This window comes from Macrotis lagotis, chromosome 2 (assembly GCF_037893015.1).
Source record: "Macrotis lagotis isolate mMagLag1 chromosome 2, bilby.v1.9.chrom.fasta, whole genome shotgun sequence".
Classification (NCBI taxonomy): Eukaryota; Metazoa; Chordata; class Mammalia; order Peramelemorphia; family Peramelidae; genus Macrotis; species Macrotis lagotis.
Window position 1 is genome coordinate 294,707,271 of NC_133659.1, and position 17,056 is coordinate 294,724,326.

At 34.9% G+C, this 17,056-nt stretch overlaps 1 protein-coding gene across 17 annotated transcripts in view; it reads right to left on the minus strand.

Annotated features, from left to right (window-relative positions):
- Positions 1-17,056, minus strand: part of PPP1R12A (protein phosphatase 1 regulatory subunit 12A) — a 171,629-nt gene that overhangs the window by 82,953 nt on the left and 71,620 nt on the right. For all 17 annotated transcript variants that reach the window (XR_012476229.1, XM_074226505.1, XM_074226499.1 and 14 more), the window contains one exon: positions 3,452-3,570. Coding sequence is in view for 16 of the 17 variants with exons in the window: in XM_074226505.1 (XP_074082606.1) it covers positions 3,452-3,570 (119 nt within the window). In the remaining variant the exon portion in view is untranslated. The remainder of the gene's footprint in view (positions 1-3,451; positions 3,571-17,056) is intronic.

The following is a 17,056-nucleotide window of genomic DNA, read 5'->3' on the forward strand; positions in this document are numbered from 1 at the left end:
GATGGGGAATGCAGTGGCCATGCTGTTGGCTGTGTGTCCTGAGGGCTGGACTTCACATGCTGGCTCTGGCAGAGGTCCCTCCTGCTGTTCCCTGGGGGGCGTAGCTCAGGAAACTCCCCAGCTGCTGTGAGCGCCCTGGGGCTGCCTCCTGGAGGCTAAAGTTCTTTCCCTCTGGTCTATATATACTTTCAAAAATGTTTGCTGATCCCCTCAATAGAAGTATAAATTTATTTTGAGTATAGATTATTATATTCTTTGTACTTGTATCTCCAAATCTATCTAGAACATTGAACTGTCTAGCATATAAAACACACCTGATTCAATATTTGTTGATTGCTGAGAAATTACTAGAAAGCAGCCTACATTTCTCTTACCAAAATAACCATTTATCTTATTGAATAAATTGAAATGAAATCTTTTCTCATTTTTTGATGCATTTAAAACTTCAACCTTCTCATTTGATATCTAAATAAAATAAAAATCTCCTTAAAATATTTAAATTTACACAGGAACTTAATATATAATTATACACTACAGTTTATAAAAAGCCTTGAACAAAAGTTTCTGATCAACAGCCAGATTGTTTTTTGAAAAAGGATTCTTTTTTCTCCAAATAGAGAGCAGAGGAAAGAAAGGAAAGGAGGAAATGGGAGAAGGGGGAAAGAAATAGAGCAATTATACATTGGAATATAGGATATTTCCCAGAATTAGAAAAAGATGAGGAGGAAAGTCCTAAATTATTATATAAATACTGAATAAACTACTTATTAATGAGTCATGGATATAAGAAATGTATTAAATCATTGGTAATGGAAAATAAGCAGAAGTTACTAAGAAAGCTATCTGGGAATAGGAAATGACAAAGATTTTAAGTAGTAAAGGGTGTGGAAGAGCACTGGAAGTAATCTCAGAATTCATCTAGTTAAATGAAACGTTGAAAAAGAACTCCCAGAAAGTAACTACTGGGATGTTGTTTTAAAAACTCCTTGAACTTACTCCTATTAGAAATCATCCAAACAACTTCTGAATAGCTCTAATTTTTAAGTTTTGCTTTGAAATCTGAAAGTTGGCAACTTCCACTCACTGTTTCTATCTCTGTCCTCAACTCAGCAAGTCAAATCAGAACAGCCCAATATTTTAGGTGACAGCTATTTGAAGACATTATGACCTCTCAGAAATTCTCTTCTCCCCAATAAACACACCAAATTCCCTGAACCAATTATTATATGGCAGGATATAGAAATACTTCCTATGCTCTCTAGGGTACCAATGTCATTCTTCAAAAGTCATCCTCAGAACTCATCACTATTCTTTAGTTGTGACCTGACTAGGGCAAAAATATTGTTTTCTGATTATCACCTATCAAAATCACAGGCACAATGTCTCTCTTTAAAAATATTATTTATATTGCCCAAATTTCCCTCTGTATCCCTTCTCAGAAAGCAATACCCATAGAATGGTTTTTAATAGAAAAAGAGGAAGAGAAAAAAATTAGCAAAAATGATCAGTACACTGAAAAAGAGAATTGAAAACATGCAATGTTCAACATCAAGGATCTCCCATCTCTACAAAGAAGAGTGAGTAAAACAGTTTTCTCTCATATCTCTGCTTTGGTATTATGCTTATTTTCTGTACTTTTTGTAACATAAATTTCCAGCTGTTTTCTGGTAGTTGTTCTACACTATGTCGTTCTTAATTCAAACAAACATTCCATTAGTTTTTTTGGCTGCTATGATACCATTAAAAAGCTTGCTGAGACTAAAGTTCACTAAAATACCAATACTTTTTTTTAAACAAAGTGCTATGCAATCACAGCTTTCCCAACCTGAATTATACACATTCAATCCATTCTCAGATCAATTTAATTGTACTTTTGCCTGATGTATATTTGTTTATATTCAATAGCATTTGCAAGGGTTTTGTATCAAGGTAAAGTATATCTACAGTATTTCCTTGAGCTACCTTCCCAGTCAGTTTGTCAAAAGAAGAAAAAAAAAAAGGTTCATCAGGTATAATATGTTCTTGATTAAATTATATTCTTCTGTCACTGCTAATTCTTAAAATGCACTAAATAATCCCTCTAAAAACATCTTCTAGAATTTTTGGGGGGGGGGAATTAAAAGTCATGCCACTGGTTAAGAGGATAGAAATTTAATTCATTTCCCTGTTTGAAAGTACATTTTCTTCCTCCAGTCTTAGGGCATTTCTTGTCTTCAATGATCTTTTAAAGAAGCATTCAATACCAATTCTTTCAGATTCCTGGAATGTAGTTGTTCAGGGCTTGGTGACAAACTCAATAAGGACAATTAGATACTCTTTTTCTACTTATTTTAATTTATAAATTTAAAAAAAGTCATTTTTTCTTCTTCTCTCATTTCCAATCCAAACAGGGTTCTTCTCAAGAGAATAGAAGAAAGGTAAAGTAGTTCTGCCTTCTCTCTTACTGCTCTAGATTAAGAAACAGCTGCATGCCACTCAGCTTCTTTAAAACAACCACCCTCAAAACCTTTTGTTGTGCTTAACATTCCTCCCTAAAATGTATCTTATTCAGATCTTTAATGCACATGATAGATTTTTATAACAATGCTTTCACAGCAATCATTTTACCTGTACTTTTTTCTTTTTAAAGTCTTTCTCTCTCACTCACCTTTTCACAATTTTGCCCTACCCACTCCTGTTATCAGCACAAAATATCAGAGCCAGGTAGGCAATAATAAAACCAAAGAACGATATCAACCTGAGGAATGACTTTTGAGCTCTACTCTGTAACCCTATATAAACTCCAGGTAATAAAAGGAACTTATATGAAGCTGTGTTAATTGTACTTGTCAATCAAAAATGGGGCATAGAATGTCATCATATTCCATCTAGGAAATGGAGAATCAAATATGCCTTCTGTTGTTATTTTAAGATTTAATGATAAAATGAATTTATAAGTTCTCCCCACCCCCAGCAAAGAGAAAAATTTTAACTATTATGAATAAGGAATGAAGGGTAGCCAAAACAGAGCTTATGTCTTTACCACTTTTAGTAGCTCAAAAGCAATGCTTTTAATTTTTCAAAAAACTATTTATTAATGCTCAGTAAATAGTTGTTATTTTTGTTAATTTGCTATTTGTAAGGATAAGACAAGATAGAGAACATAAAACAGGAAGAAGTTACTGAGGAATAATAAGGGAGCTAAAAAATTAGATATTTTATACATATATAAGAAAATGAAGGATTGTTAGCAAACTGGTTATTAGTTGGGTAATCAGAAACTACAGAAAGATTTTAGCCTTTTTAATTCATTACATATATATAAAATCAAAGGTTGATATACCTAGAAGCTAGCAGAGATGAAGAGATGACGGTATCACAGCAGCTCCCAATTTATCTTCAGAGTTTAATATGATTTATCCATCTCCTAAACAGTTTTGAAAAAAAGTTTTTAAGTGTTGCTTTAAATTACCTTGTCTGTTAACTTCATTTTGAAGTAGCTCTTCCATTGCTTCCTCTTCAGCAATATCTAAAGGTGTGTCACCTTCACTATTAACAGCTCCTACATGGGCTCCTTGACCAATTAAAAACCTACAAAAGAAAGAGAGTTAACAGCTAAACAAAAGAAAGCTAAAGAACTACAAAATGAAAATTGAAATGACTAATTAGAATTGTTAACTGGTTAAACAAGGGAACAGTATAAAGTTACACACAGAATATACAAAGAATGTACATATGTGTGTAGAATACATACAAGTCTGAATACATATGTATATATATACATATAGTCTAAAATGCAGATATACACAATTTTGTGCACACGTGTGTTTATAAAAACATAAACATATATGTAAGTATAAAATGTACCACAAGTCTTAGGACAGTTTTAATTAAGCTCCTAAAGTTTAAGGCAGACTGGTCCTGGGCCTGGAAGCAGGAGGACCCATATTTAAATCTGGTCTCAGAGTCTTATTAGTTATAGAACCCTGGACAAATCACTTTGCCTCACTTCTGCATCTGTAAAATGAACTGGAGAGGAAATGAGAAACCACTCCAGTATCTTTGCTGAGAAAATCCCAAATCGGGTCATGAAGAGTTGGACATGAATGAAAACATTACTTAACAAAAACAAGCTTAACTTGTAGGATCCTTAGGACTATCTTGCCATACTGATTATAAGGTTTTTTAAGTCTGTATACTATATTCATGCTCCCTGGATTTTTACTAGCCTTTTCATCTTCCTTTCTACCTAAAAAGCCCTAGAAGAATAAACTAAAAATGTTCAAACAGGGAAATGAATTAAATTTCTATCCTCTTAACCAGTGGCATGACTTTTAATTCCCACCAAAATTCTCATTCATTTAGATGAGACAGAATCACTGACTTCAAATATTTTAATGCATTGCTTTGGAAAAGGGAATGGATGGCCAAAATACTAAACTAGACTACAGAATCAGGGCCAAGAAATGAAAGTTAAAAGTAGACAGAATGCAATGCAATGACACAAGGAAGAAATGTCTAACAAAAGTTGTTTTAGAATGTAAAGGGACCCTCTTGTCATATAATGAATTTATGGAAGAGATACCTATTGACATTATACTGAGTGAACACCTCTTCAGGGATACTGTTACCAGGAGTGCTATATTGAATAAGAGATTGGCAGAAAGAATTATAACTGAGCTATATAATGTGTCATTTAATAAGCCCATGCTATCTATATATTAGCCACTGTGCTAAATCTTAGGGACAAAAATCTCGGACTCAAGGAGTTTCTGATCTAATGGAATAGTTAACATGAAATTATGTAAAAAAGGGATACGTTCATGATAAATTTAGAGAGAAACAGAGATGGATGATGGTAAGATGCTACCTAACATCACCTAAGTGGAACAGGAAAAAGCTTCTTACTAATGGCAGGATTTTAATGAGAATCAAGCAAAGAATGATATTTGCTGTCAGAGTGAGAAAGGAGATAATTTCAGTGTTACAGATTTCCAGAGTGTGAGAGGAAGATGGTAGTGGGTAAGATCTAAGAAAACTGGTGTGTACATGTGTTTGGAAGTACTCGCTTGTGTGGCAGTGGTGGTGGTACGGACTTTTGGCCATACTTGTTAGGAATATCATTTTGGAAATTACGTGGAGTATGGACTAGAGAGAAAAAATTGTGGTAGAGAGATCAACCATCAGGTTACTGCAATGTGGGGGGCATAAGGGTCTACTTTCAGACTGGTATCATAGGAGGGAAGGGGAAGATACAAGAGTCACAAAGAGAAAATTAATTTCTTGAACTGGATATAGAGTATAAGAGTGAGGAGGCAAGGATGCCATCCAAAGTTGCAAATCTTGGTGTCTAGAAGGATAATATTAGTGTTCTTCATTTTCAAAGAAGACTACATTAACAGAGAGGTGATGCCATGACAAGCACATGAATTGGATTTGAGTGGGGGGGTGCTGTGCTAAGCCACCAGCCTCATTTTCTTCTCAGAACCAACTGGGTCCAGTGGCCAGATACAAATCTGTAAGACTACGGATAGGCCTCAGTGTGAGACAGTCAGAGTTAAGTGACTTGCCCAAGATCACATAGTTAGTAAGTGGCAAATGTCTGAGGCTAGATTCAAATTCCCATCCTCCTGACTCCAAGGCCAATGCTCTATTCGCTGCATTACCTAGCTTCCCTGACTAGAAGGATGGTGGTATCCTACAACACACATCCACAAAAAATAAAAAAAAAGGGGGGAAAATCTGGGGGGAAAACTGAATTTAAGATGACTGAGATGTCCCAACAGACAGTTGGAGATGAAAGACTAGAGGCTGGTAGAGATGTAGGGTGAAATATTTTAATATTTAAAATAAAAGGCAGATTAAAAAATGACAATAGACTCCATAATATCATAAAATGAAACAGCACAGAGGGAGAAGAAAAGAAGTCTTCACTTAAATAGATATAGGTAGTCAGTCAAATGCAAAATGTTACACAATTCCAAAAGTTCAATTAACTACTTTGATTTTGAAAATTATTTTTTTCTATACTTTGGCACAACTTCCTTTTTAAATTATAGTCCTGATTAATTCCACTATTCAGTAAATTTCTGTAATTTCCGAATCTGTGCCTTTTATTCATGAAGTTACAGGATTTTTTCCTTCCCTAATATTTGGCTTCTAAAGGTGTTATTAATTTATGAGATTCTTCCATTGTAAGGTAAGGATGTTAATAATGCCTATATTAAAATGTTGTCCTAAGGATCCAACGATATATTAAAAACATTTTTCAAAGTTTAAGGTGCTGTGTAAAAGTGAGTTACTAACATCAAGGGACCACTATAAATTAAAATTTTTTTTAAAGAGTATAAAGACTGTTACATGCATTGTATTAAGAGGACTGTTATGAAGAGTGTTTGGAAAACCACAAGGCAAAGTTTACTAAATTTTGAGGTGTACTACAATAATGGATTCAAAACAATGGTCAAAAGCAATATTTTTAAGTACAAGTGAACAAATACAATCTTTTCAAAGTTAAAATCAAATCCAAGTTGTCAAAAGTAATATTAATAGTGAATTTACTCCCATTGAAATTAAATGTAGTACCAGCTATCATTTATTATGCTATAGAAAAGGGCCATATTTAAGTCAGCTAACATCAAATCACTGTCACCATCAATTTGTAATGCTTATGAAAGATGAACTATGTCTTCACAATTTATATGAACAAAAAAGTATATACAATTTTTGTGGAGTTAAAAGTACCAAAATGACTTATCTCAAATTTATTCATACAATAAGAGATAGCTTTCTGCCCTCCCCACCAAACTACCCCATTCTTATTTCAAATAGCTATGATTGACATTTTTAATTTAATTAAAATCCTTTTTTTAAAAAAAAGTGAAATATACTTTCATGGTGGGCATTTAATTTAATGAGAACCACCACCAGTGCAGCTCAAAGTAGCAAAGACAATAAAGATAGCTTAAATAAAAAATAAAGTAAAAAGCTCAAATCTAAGAAAGACAAATCACTTTATTTATCACTGAGATTCAAAGGCATTGGTATTGATAGAGTAGAAAGGGCAGTGTGTTTTTGCTTGGCACAAATATTTAGCAACAGATGACATGAAATGCCTTGAAAATGATCAGGAAGGACAGACACTTAATACTACTAGCTGTGTGACCTTGGGCAAGTCACTTAGCCCCTTTGTCTCACTACATTTACTTAAGGAATTCTCTTTATCAATAAATAAAAAGTCTGGACCAAAAAAATGATTGAACAATGTTTGAGCTCCAAAATAACTTAAAGCTATGTAAAAGAAGATATTTTAATTGCACTGAAAACGGAAAAGCTCTTGCTAGTTTAAAAATAAATAACATGCTACAAGACAAAGCTTGATTCACCATGTGATGGTTTGTATTTCATGCTTTCATTGATATGTCAAATGGTGCCCTAGGTTGGTACCTAGTATACTGCATCATATCTCACAATGAGATGGTGCTATGTTGTCCTTAAATTCAGCAATTGAAAAATCTTATCTCAATTTGGAATCCTTACAAGAAGGGGATTCTATTTCATTTTTCAAAATAAATGCATTATGTGGCTTCCAGAACAGAACATAGGACAGAATTGGGAGCATGCAGATCACTGAAGGAGGTGTCAGAAAAATTACCTAATCATTTACATTTCTAGTTATTTTCCATCCCACCAAAAAAACAAACAAACCCCAAAACCCAAATTAAAACAAATTTGTCTATTTCTTATATAGTTCATTGTTAAGTTTCAGGGACACTAGAAAGCTGTAGAATTCTTTTAATATAAATTCCTGAAATTCATATCTTCATTCTACAGTTTTAATCCCTATTAGAATTGAATTTTTGGTGAGGATGGGGTAGGCTAATGCTCACAAACCATTTACATTTTATTTTGAATGAAGTTTCTGAGGAGAAAGGGGAGAGAGAGAGAGAGAGAGAGAGAGAGAGAGAGAGAGAGAGAGAGAGAGAGAGAGAGAGAGACTGAGACTGTAAAGCTACTGGGTCACCCTTGGGTTAGTTAATGGATTAGACATTTGCTCCTTGTTCTTGATTCATGATCTTCCCAATTCTGTTAAAAAATCAGTTTCCCTCTCCCTTTGGGCTAGTACTGAAACTTGTTGCTTTGTGATTTGGTTAGTAATTCAGGAAGAAAAAGCACCAATTTTTCCACATTACAGGTAGTTGCTACAGCTATAGCTGGGTTGAGGTACTGAATCTTAAATTTTGTCATTAATAGGAATCACTATGTAGAAGAAACAATGGGGAAATAGGAAGGGCATAAGTCAAAGAATTCACCAGTTTCAGATTTACCGAAGTTCGTAGCCAGATGGATCAATATATTAGAGAAAAAGGGAACCAAGGTGGCATAGGTGCTAGGAAGAATTAAGGTCAAGTCAAGGGGCCAGGCTGGAGTGGAATAAATAAATAGATCTATAGTTCATGAAAACCTGAATTGAAGATTCAAAGTGGAATATGATCCATCTAGTGTTAAAATTTAAAAAAAAGAAAGTATAACCTACTGGGAACTCATTTGTCTTTGAGAATGTGCTGCTGCAAAGAGAGGGGGGTGGGGGCTGTATGGTATATAAAGAAGAAAAAAAAAAGAAAATGATCAGGAAGAAAGAGAAATGGAAAGAAAAAATTCAGAGAGGACTCCAAGGTTATAAATCTGAGTCCCTGGAAGGGATGCACACAACAGGCAAGATTGAACTTCAAGGAAGAAGTTAGTTCTAGAAAGAGAGATTTAGGTAATTTATCTAGCAGAGAGATTAAGGTCATAAATCTAGCAGATGAAATAGATGGTCTTTCCTCAAACCTGTATATACAAATGTTACTACATCATGATGATTTACTTCAGAATTGTTTTTTTCTCAGTCTACAAGTAGCAATGATAAAATATAGGTAACCCAAACTTAAAATTTCAACACATAAATACATTTAAACTGGCTCTATATAAGATTACTACAATGAACATGTTCACAACTCAAACCATTATTTTATAAGGAAAGTATAATGGCTGTTTGGTTTTAGGGAGGCAATTAGGGTTAAGTGTTGTCCAGGGACCCATGACTATTTAAATTCAGGTCTTCCTGACTCCTAGACCAATGCTCTATGCAATATTTATTTTCAATAATTAAGGTAAAACTTTTTCATGTAATCAAAGGAAAATATGTAAGCCAAAGCAATATAAGTATTTTAAAGTGACTACAATGAGCCTCTTAACTACCAAGAAACAAAAAGGCATGACTTTTTCTATACTGTAAATAAAACATTATGACATAATACCAACATACAATGAACTTAAATTCTGTTCTGAAAGGCAAACTGCCAAAAAGAGGAATATTCTAAAAACTTGTAGTAATATCCTTAGGTGGGTGGGTGTGGAATACCACAAATAAAATATAAAACAATATAGTTTGACTTTGAAGTCTATAATTCAAAAAATTATTACAAAATATAATTCTAAATCAAAAGGTGACTTTATTTTTACTTAGAGCCAAATTACTTATTTTTCATTTTTTAATTGTACAAATAGGTATTCTACTAAGACAGGTATACAAAAATATACTGATAAAAATAACCTGATAAAGGAACTGTGCATGGCTGTGGGGAGAAGGGAATTAAACAGAGATTGCAGTTAGTAGAGCAAAAAGATTAATGAAAGTTTTTGAATTAAATATATTTTAGTTTATCAGGGTCACTTTCACTTTCAGTACAACAGAGTAGATAGGATAGAGTGTCAAGTTTGGAGTCAGAAAGACTCATCTTTCTGAGTTCAAATCTAGTCTCAGATACTTAATAGCCATATGACCCCAGGGAAATAATTTAACCCTGTTTGCCTCAGTTTCTTCATCTGTGAAATGAGTTGGAGAGGGAAAGGGCCAATCATCCCAAAAAATGATCCAAGAAAACCCTAAATGAAGTCTCACAGAATAGGACACTACTTAAAAATGACTGAACCAAAACACTAGGAGATTACAGAAAGGAGAAGTGTTAATTATAAATTGATCTAGTATGGAAAGGCATCAGTTGAGAATCTCTTAAGGCTGACTGAGATGGAAAAGCTTTTTACTTATTTTGTCAAATTATTTAAATTATTACAAATATATTTTCATGATTTCATGAGTTCAAATTAATAATTTCAGTGAAACGGATATAATAGGTTTTAATAAATGCTACTCACTTGTTAAATTCCACATTTATGATAGTTTTAAGAGAACCATGACAACAAGAATTTAGAAGAAGCTTTACCTTATGAAGATTTTCAATAAATTATAATCAGTGTCATCAGATGATAGTGATGTTGAAACAAACAGAGCAGCAGGTAGCAATTAGGAATTGTCTCTGGCTGCAAACCTATCCACTGACACTGGGAGCATAAAGATGAGACTGGCCTCCTGACTAATTTAGCATTACTTTACACACTAACACAATCTCTCAATATTTTCAAATTTTTAAAATACATAATAGGATAAATATTGATCAAGCATATTATTTGCCAGGCATCATGCTAAGAATTTGGTATTCAAATAAAGATAGATAGTTCCTTGTCTTCAAGGAGCTTACAATGTAATAGGGGAAAGACAGAAATGATGATGATGATGATGATGATGATGTTTGTCCTTCATTCTTGAAGAAGACCTTCCATCAGGGAAATGATGGTATGACAAACATGTGAATTAGATTTGGGGGGGGGGTTGCTGTGCTAAGTAAGTCCTCAGTCTCACCTTCTCCTCCAGAATCATCTGGATCCAGTGGCCAGATATGAATCAGGATGACTGGCAATGGCCCTGGATGCAAGCCAATCAGGGTTAAGTGATTTGCCCAAGGCCCACAGTAAGTGTCAAGTGTCTGAGGCAGGATTTTAACTCAGGGCAGATAAGTTTATCGGCAGGGCCTAAAGAAGATGATGATGAAGTTAAAACTAAGCAAAGAAGCAGGTAACAAATGATTATGTCTGTCAGTCTCTATAAATTCTAACCTTTCTGACCTCAGTTGTCACATAATAAATAGCCAGCCCTGACAGTTCTATCAGTACATTCTTCCTCCTTTAATTGCCTTCTCTTAATTATACATATTTATGTACCTTCCCCCATGATCAGCTTCCCTCTTTTAAAGGTTGTCCCTTTTTCTTTGTATTCCATGAATATCAATGGGAAATGGATTAAGTACTGAATAAATGCTTGTAGATTCATAACCTTTCTTACTGACTGACCTGTTCTTGACCATTACTTTTATCTCCCCAAAATTTACACTGTGCTCATCCATCTGAACCCACTATATGGATATTTCTTCTGAACTTCTCATATCTTCAAGACTGGAGGTCAGCAACCTTTAAGGAAACCATTGCAATAAATAAATCAAATTTTCCTTTGTTGTTGTTGAAGTAAATTTATAGTTCCTAATTTTCCAGCCAAATAATGCTACAGTTATTTTACACCAAATTACTGTATTGGTTGAAATATTTTTGTTTTATTTATTTAACAAGCTAATTTGAGATGGAGTTGGAAGGCCTCTGAATCCAAGTTATGCCTCAAACATTTACTAAGTCATGTGACTCTGTACCAAGTCACTTAATCATATCTGCCTCAGTTTCTTCACTTAAAAAATTTAAATAACAATATCAACTATTATGCTTGCTATATAGAGAAGATGAGATATTTGTAGGGTGCCTTAAAGCACTTTATAAATGCTAATTGTAATAATGTTGGGAGCAGCTAGATGGGACAGGGGACAGAGCACTTGGCTTAGAGGAAGGAGGACTTGAATTCAAATATGATGTTACTAGCTGTGGGACCTTGGGCAAGTCTCTTAATCCCAATTGCTCCCCCCAAAAAAATAATAGCCTTAGAATTACAATGAGGTTAACAGCTTAAATGTCACCTTGGGAAGCAAAACTCACTTGATCCTGAGGAGATGAGACAAAATATAGGTGAAAAAGAAAACATATGTCAGATTAGAACATCAGTGAAGGGAAACAGAAAAAAGGGGGATGATAAATATGTCTGGGAGCCATAGGACAAGGCCTTTTGAAGTAGAACTGGAAGAATCATTATCTGTCATTAGTTTTTGTTGTTGTTGTTTTTTAAACTTGAAGCTTCCACCAATATATTTTACTCATAGCTTCCTATTCTAAATTCAAGTTTCTGAATTCAGTTCCCCACCCAAGTAGGGGCAGTTACAAGTGCTCATTAGCCCCTTCCTATAATAACCAGGCCCAATATATTCTCACTCAACTGCTTCCTTCACCTGCCATGTCAGCTAAACTTTTTCTACTTGAATGGATTCTTCATGACCTACCCTATCCCAGTGATAAAATGCAAAAATAGGGAAATATGATCATATCCAAACAATTCTCTAGAAGGGATCTATTAATATAATAACTAATATGCATCTGTGAAATATCTATTATGTTCCAAGCTCTGAGGATATGAAACAAAATCGAGATACTTCCTAACCTCAAGGAACATATAATCCCTTGTGAGAACAACCACCACAAGCTGACTGGGATGATATATGATTTTACTTTAATGAAGGTGACACAAGTCACAGTGCCTTCTAAGTGGAAAAATTCTTGCAAATAAAAGTATAAAGCCAACAAAATGTGAACTTCAAAGTGCATCTAAAGATGTGGAGAATCTTAGAAATGAGCCATTTGGAAAAGTACTTCCAAAACTTTCATTTGCCATTTCATAAAACCTGTTCTTGAAGCATACTATAAAAAGATCTATCAGACTGCCAATAAAAGAAATCCATACTATTAAAGAAACTGCAATAGAAGAAAAAATTAGATGTGGTTCTACTGTGATGTAATAAATTCTAAAATAGTTTATATTTCTTTTAACATTTTGAAGCAGGTCAGAGGGATTGAATTGGAAGTCACGACACTTTCAATATTATAACTGGATGGATCAAGGAGAGCAACAGCAAAAGTCCACACTGTAAAACTGCAGACTGAGCTCTTTACCTTGGCTGTGGCTTCAGATTTCAAAATTCCTTTTGGACTTATTTTAAAACCTCAGGAATTTCAGTTTAGGGACAGGTGTTTGAAACATTCAAGATTTCTTCAGTTTCTGCTGGGAAAATTGGAAGTTAGTATGGAAGAAACTTAGATTAGACCAACACCTCACACCCGTTACCAAGATAAGATCCAAATGGATACAGAATTAGACATAAAAAAAATACTATAAGCAAATTAGAAGATCAAGGACTAGTTTACCTGTCAGATTTATGGAAAGGGAAGCAGTTTGTGACTAAGGAAGAGATGTAGAACATCATTAAAATCAAAGTAGATGATTTGATTACATTAAATTAAAAAGCTTTTGCACAGACAAAACCACTGTAACCAAGATCAAAAGAAATGTAGTAAACTGGGAAACAATCTTTACAACTGTTTCTGACAAAGGACTCGTTTCTAAAATTTACAGAGAACTGAGTCATATTTAAAAAACAAAACTTCATTCCCCAATTGACAAATGTTCAAAGGACATGCAAAGGCAATTTACAGATGAGGAGATCAAAGCAATCCACAGGCATATGAAAAATTGCTCTAAATCATTACTTAACAGAGAAATGAAAATTAAAGCTTTTTCTGAGGTATCACCTCACACCTCAGACCAGCCAATATGATCAGAAAGGATAATGATTATTGTTGGAAGGGTTGTGGGAAATCTGGGACACTATTACATTGCTGGTGGAGCTGTGAATTCATCCAACCCTTTTGGAGAGAAATTTGGAACTATGCCCAAAGGGCAAAAAAACATGCATACCCTTTGATCCAGCAATACCACTACTGGGTCTATACCCCAAAGATATGATTTTGTATATCACTTGTACAAAAATACTCACAGCAGCCCTGTTTGTGGTGGGAAAGAATTGGAGATCAAGTAAATAAATGTCCTTCAATTGGGGAATGGCTTAGAAAAACTGTGGTAAATGTATGTCATAGAACACTATTGTTTGTTCTATTAGAAACCAGGAGGGATGGGAACTCAGGGAAGCCTGGAGGATTTGCATGAACTGATGCTGAGTGAGATGAGCAGAACCAGAAAAACACTGTACACGCTAACAGCAACATGGGGGTGATGATCAACCTTGATGTACTTGCTCATTCTGTCAGTGCAACAATCAGGGACAATTTGGGGCTGTCTGCAATGGAGAATACCATCTGTATTCAGAGAAACAATTGTGGAGTTTGAACAAAGACCAAGGACCAAAGACCTTTAATTTAGGGAAAAAATCTGATATCTTGTTGTCTGACCATGTTATGTCTTATATTTTATGTTTCTTCCTTAAGGATATGATTTCTCTCTCATCACACTCAATTTGGATCAATGTATACCATGGAAACAATGTGAAGACTGACAAATTACCTCCTATGGGGGAAAAATTGTAAAACTCAAAATAAATAAAATCTTTAATAAAAAAAAATTGAAGAAGGCCATAAAGACATCTTTGGAGCTAGTATATCCACTTCAATCTGAATACACAACTGGAAGATCAATTCATCCTTCCCAGATCTAGTGAGTTATAAAAAAATAAAAATAAATAAATCTCAGAGACACACACACACACACACACACACACACACACACACACACACACACACACACACAGAGATTTCTTCAGCTTCACAAAGCTTCTAAGTTTCTGTTACCTTGAGATATACCCCCACATAAGCTATTGGAAAGCTGACTATAACATCAAATTCAATGCTAGACTTGGATTGTGTGGAGGGGAATGGTTAGGGGTTGTGTGTGTGTTTCTGTGTGAGTGCATTAGGGCAATTGTTTGGAAGGGTAACTTTAGGGACTATGCTTTTGCGAATTCATCCAGATAAGCTGATTTCTTACTTATAACAGGCAAGATGTATTAGCCCTAAAGCACTAAATCTCATGTTTTAAAGATTGAATGATGGGGCAGCTAGGTGGCGCAATGGATAGAGCACCGGCCTTGCTGTCAGGAGGACCTGAGTTCAAATCTGACCTCAGACACTTAATAATTACCTAGCTGTGTGGCCTCGGGCAAGCTGCTTAACCCCATTGCCTTGCAAAAACTAAAAAAACAAAACAAAACAAAAATAGACTGAATGGGATAAAAGCCATATGAATGGTGAGAAGAGATAGACACTTCTGAAAAACTATTATTTCAGCAGCATTGGTTTTCAGGAAGCCCATCTGGTTAGGTTTCCTAACATGCTATAACTTTAGGTAATAAATAATCAATCTGCTCCATTATTCCATTATCTAACCATTAACTTTTAATTACCTTTTTGAGATGGGCATTTTGGGGTGTTCTGACCAAAACTATCTAACTGAAATGGTATTAGTAACATTTGAACCATCAATCATGTTTGAAATGGACAGGAAAACATGCTTCATATACACTTCTGTATTCACTTGGCAGGGTAATGTAGTGAAGTTTTGGAAATAACACAATGGAACTGCAGATATCTCATATAATAGTCAGTTTTTTGTTTCTGTTAACTACATTTATCCTGAAACCAAAGAATTTTATCTTTGGATTCTTTTAAGTTTCTTAACCAAATAAAATTTTGATGGGAAAAGAAAAACTTTATATTCTTTACCTGAGAAAGAGCAATGCTTAGTAATATTTCTATTTTTGCTATTTCATGAAAAAGAAAGTTCCTCATTTTAAGTCATCACTCATGCCTTCTAAAGAGATACACATTGGGGGTAGCTAGGTGGAGCAGTGGATAGAGCACCAACCCAGGAGTCAGGAGGATCTGAGTTCAAATGCAACTTCAGACACTTAACTGCTTAGCTGTTTGCCCTTGGGCAAGTCACTTAACACAACTGCCTTAAATAAAACAAAAAAAAAAAGAGATACACATGAGCAATATCCATAAAGTCTCCAATTTTATTGGAAGTAGATCTCTGAATCATCACATTTCAAAAAGATCTTGTCAAGAAATAGGAGAATACCCATGCTTTCCTATTCCATTCAGGTATTTCTCTTTACTCCATCTTTGACCCCTTGGTGAACCAATTCAACTCTATATTGTCCTACTTGCTGAATTCCTGCCCCCCCCCCCCTGTCTTGTGGCTGATTATGCCAAGACAAGTCTCAGTTCTGGATTCACTACCAGCTTTTGCCATCTTTGCTCCTACATAATTACTACTGAATGAAAATGGAGAAAATCACAGAACCCTTCTGACTAGATTCACTACAATTTTGTTATACAACTTAAAAGGCTCTCACTGCTGCTAGACACTCCTGCTATACTACATTATCAATTCACTGTTCCATACTCCTGACTTCAAATCTAAATTTGTCTCTTTGCAGCTTCTACCTCATTATTTATTATTCTGCCCTGTCAAGCTGTTTCTAAATCCTGACAGTGTTTGGCACTCAACTTTGTGTCAAATGAAAAGAAGATAAGCACACCACCTTTGCTTTTGTCCAAATCAACAATTAAAATATTAAAGAGCACAGAATTCAATGCAGGGGGATTATCACCTAGTCTACTATGTATTCCACGAGAATAGGAAAGCACACTTTGATGAAATGTTTTAGGAAAATTTTGGTAAATTATGACCACCATTAATTACAGTATAGTATAATATAGTACGGATGTGTATATGTATATGCATATATGTATATGTTCGTGTATGCACAATCCCCTACCGCTCTCTCATATTTTATTATAGTAAACTTGTCAAAAGAAATCATGTTATATAACCCGATGGAGATGGGGCATAATCTTGCTACCATGACCAACTGCTACCAATGGGTCAGGCAAGCTAGCATACTGGAAAGAGGAGGGGGGCATCTGTCATTTGGGTGAAACTATGTGAGCAAACCTCACCTGGACCTTGGTTGAAACAGTCCACGACCCAGAGTTCACAATCCAGAGGAACTGGTATTAGTCTTCCCACCTCTACCCCACCACCCATTTCACCCAGCCCTGATATTATATTCATTCAGCCCTTACAGGCACAGTCTTACAGAAGGTCCACACCAGGCGAGATGCAATCTGTCATCTAGCTCTGAGGTGCTAGACTCAGAAAACAAAGAACTAGAATAGTTGAACTAATTCA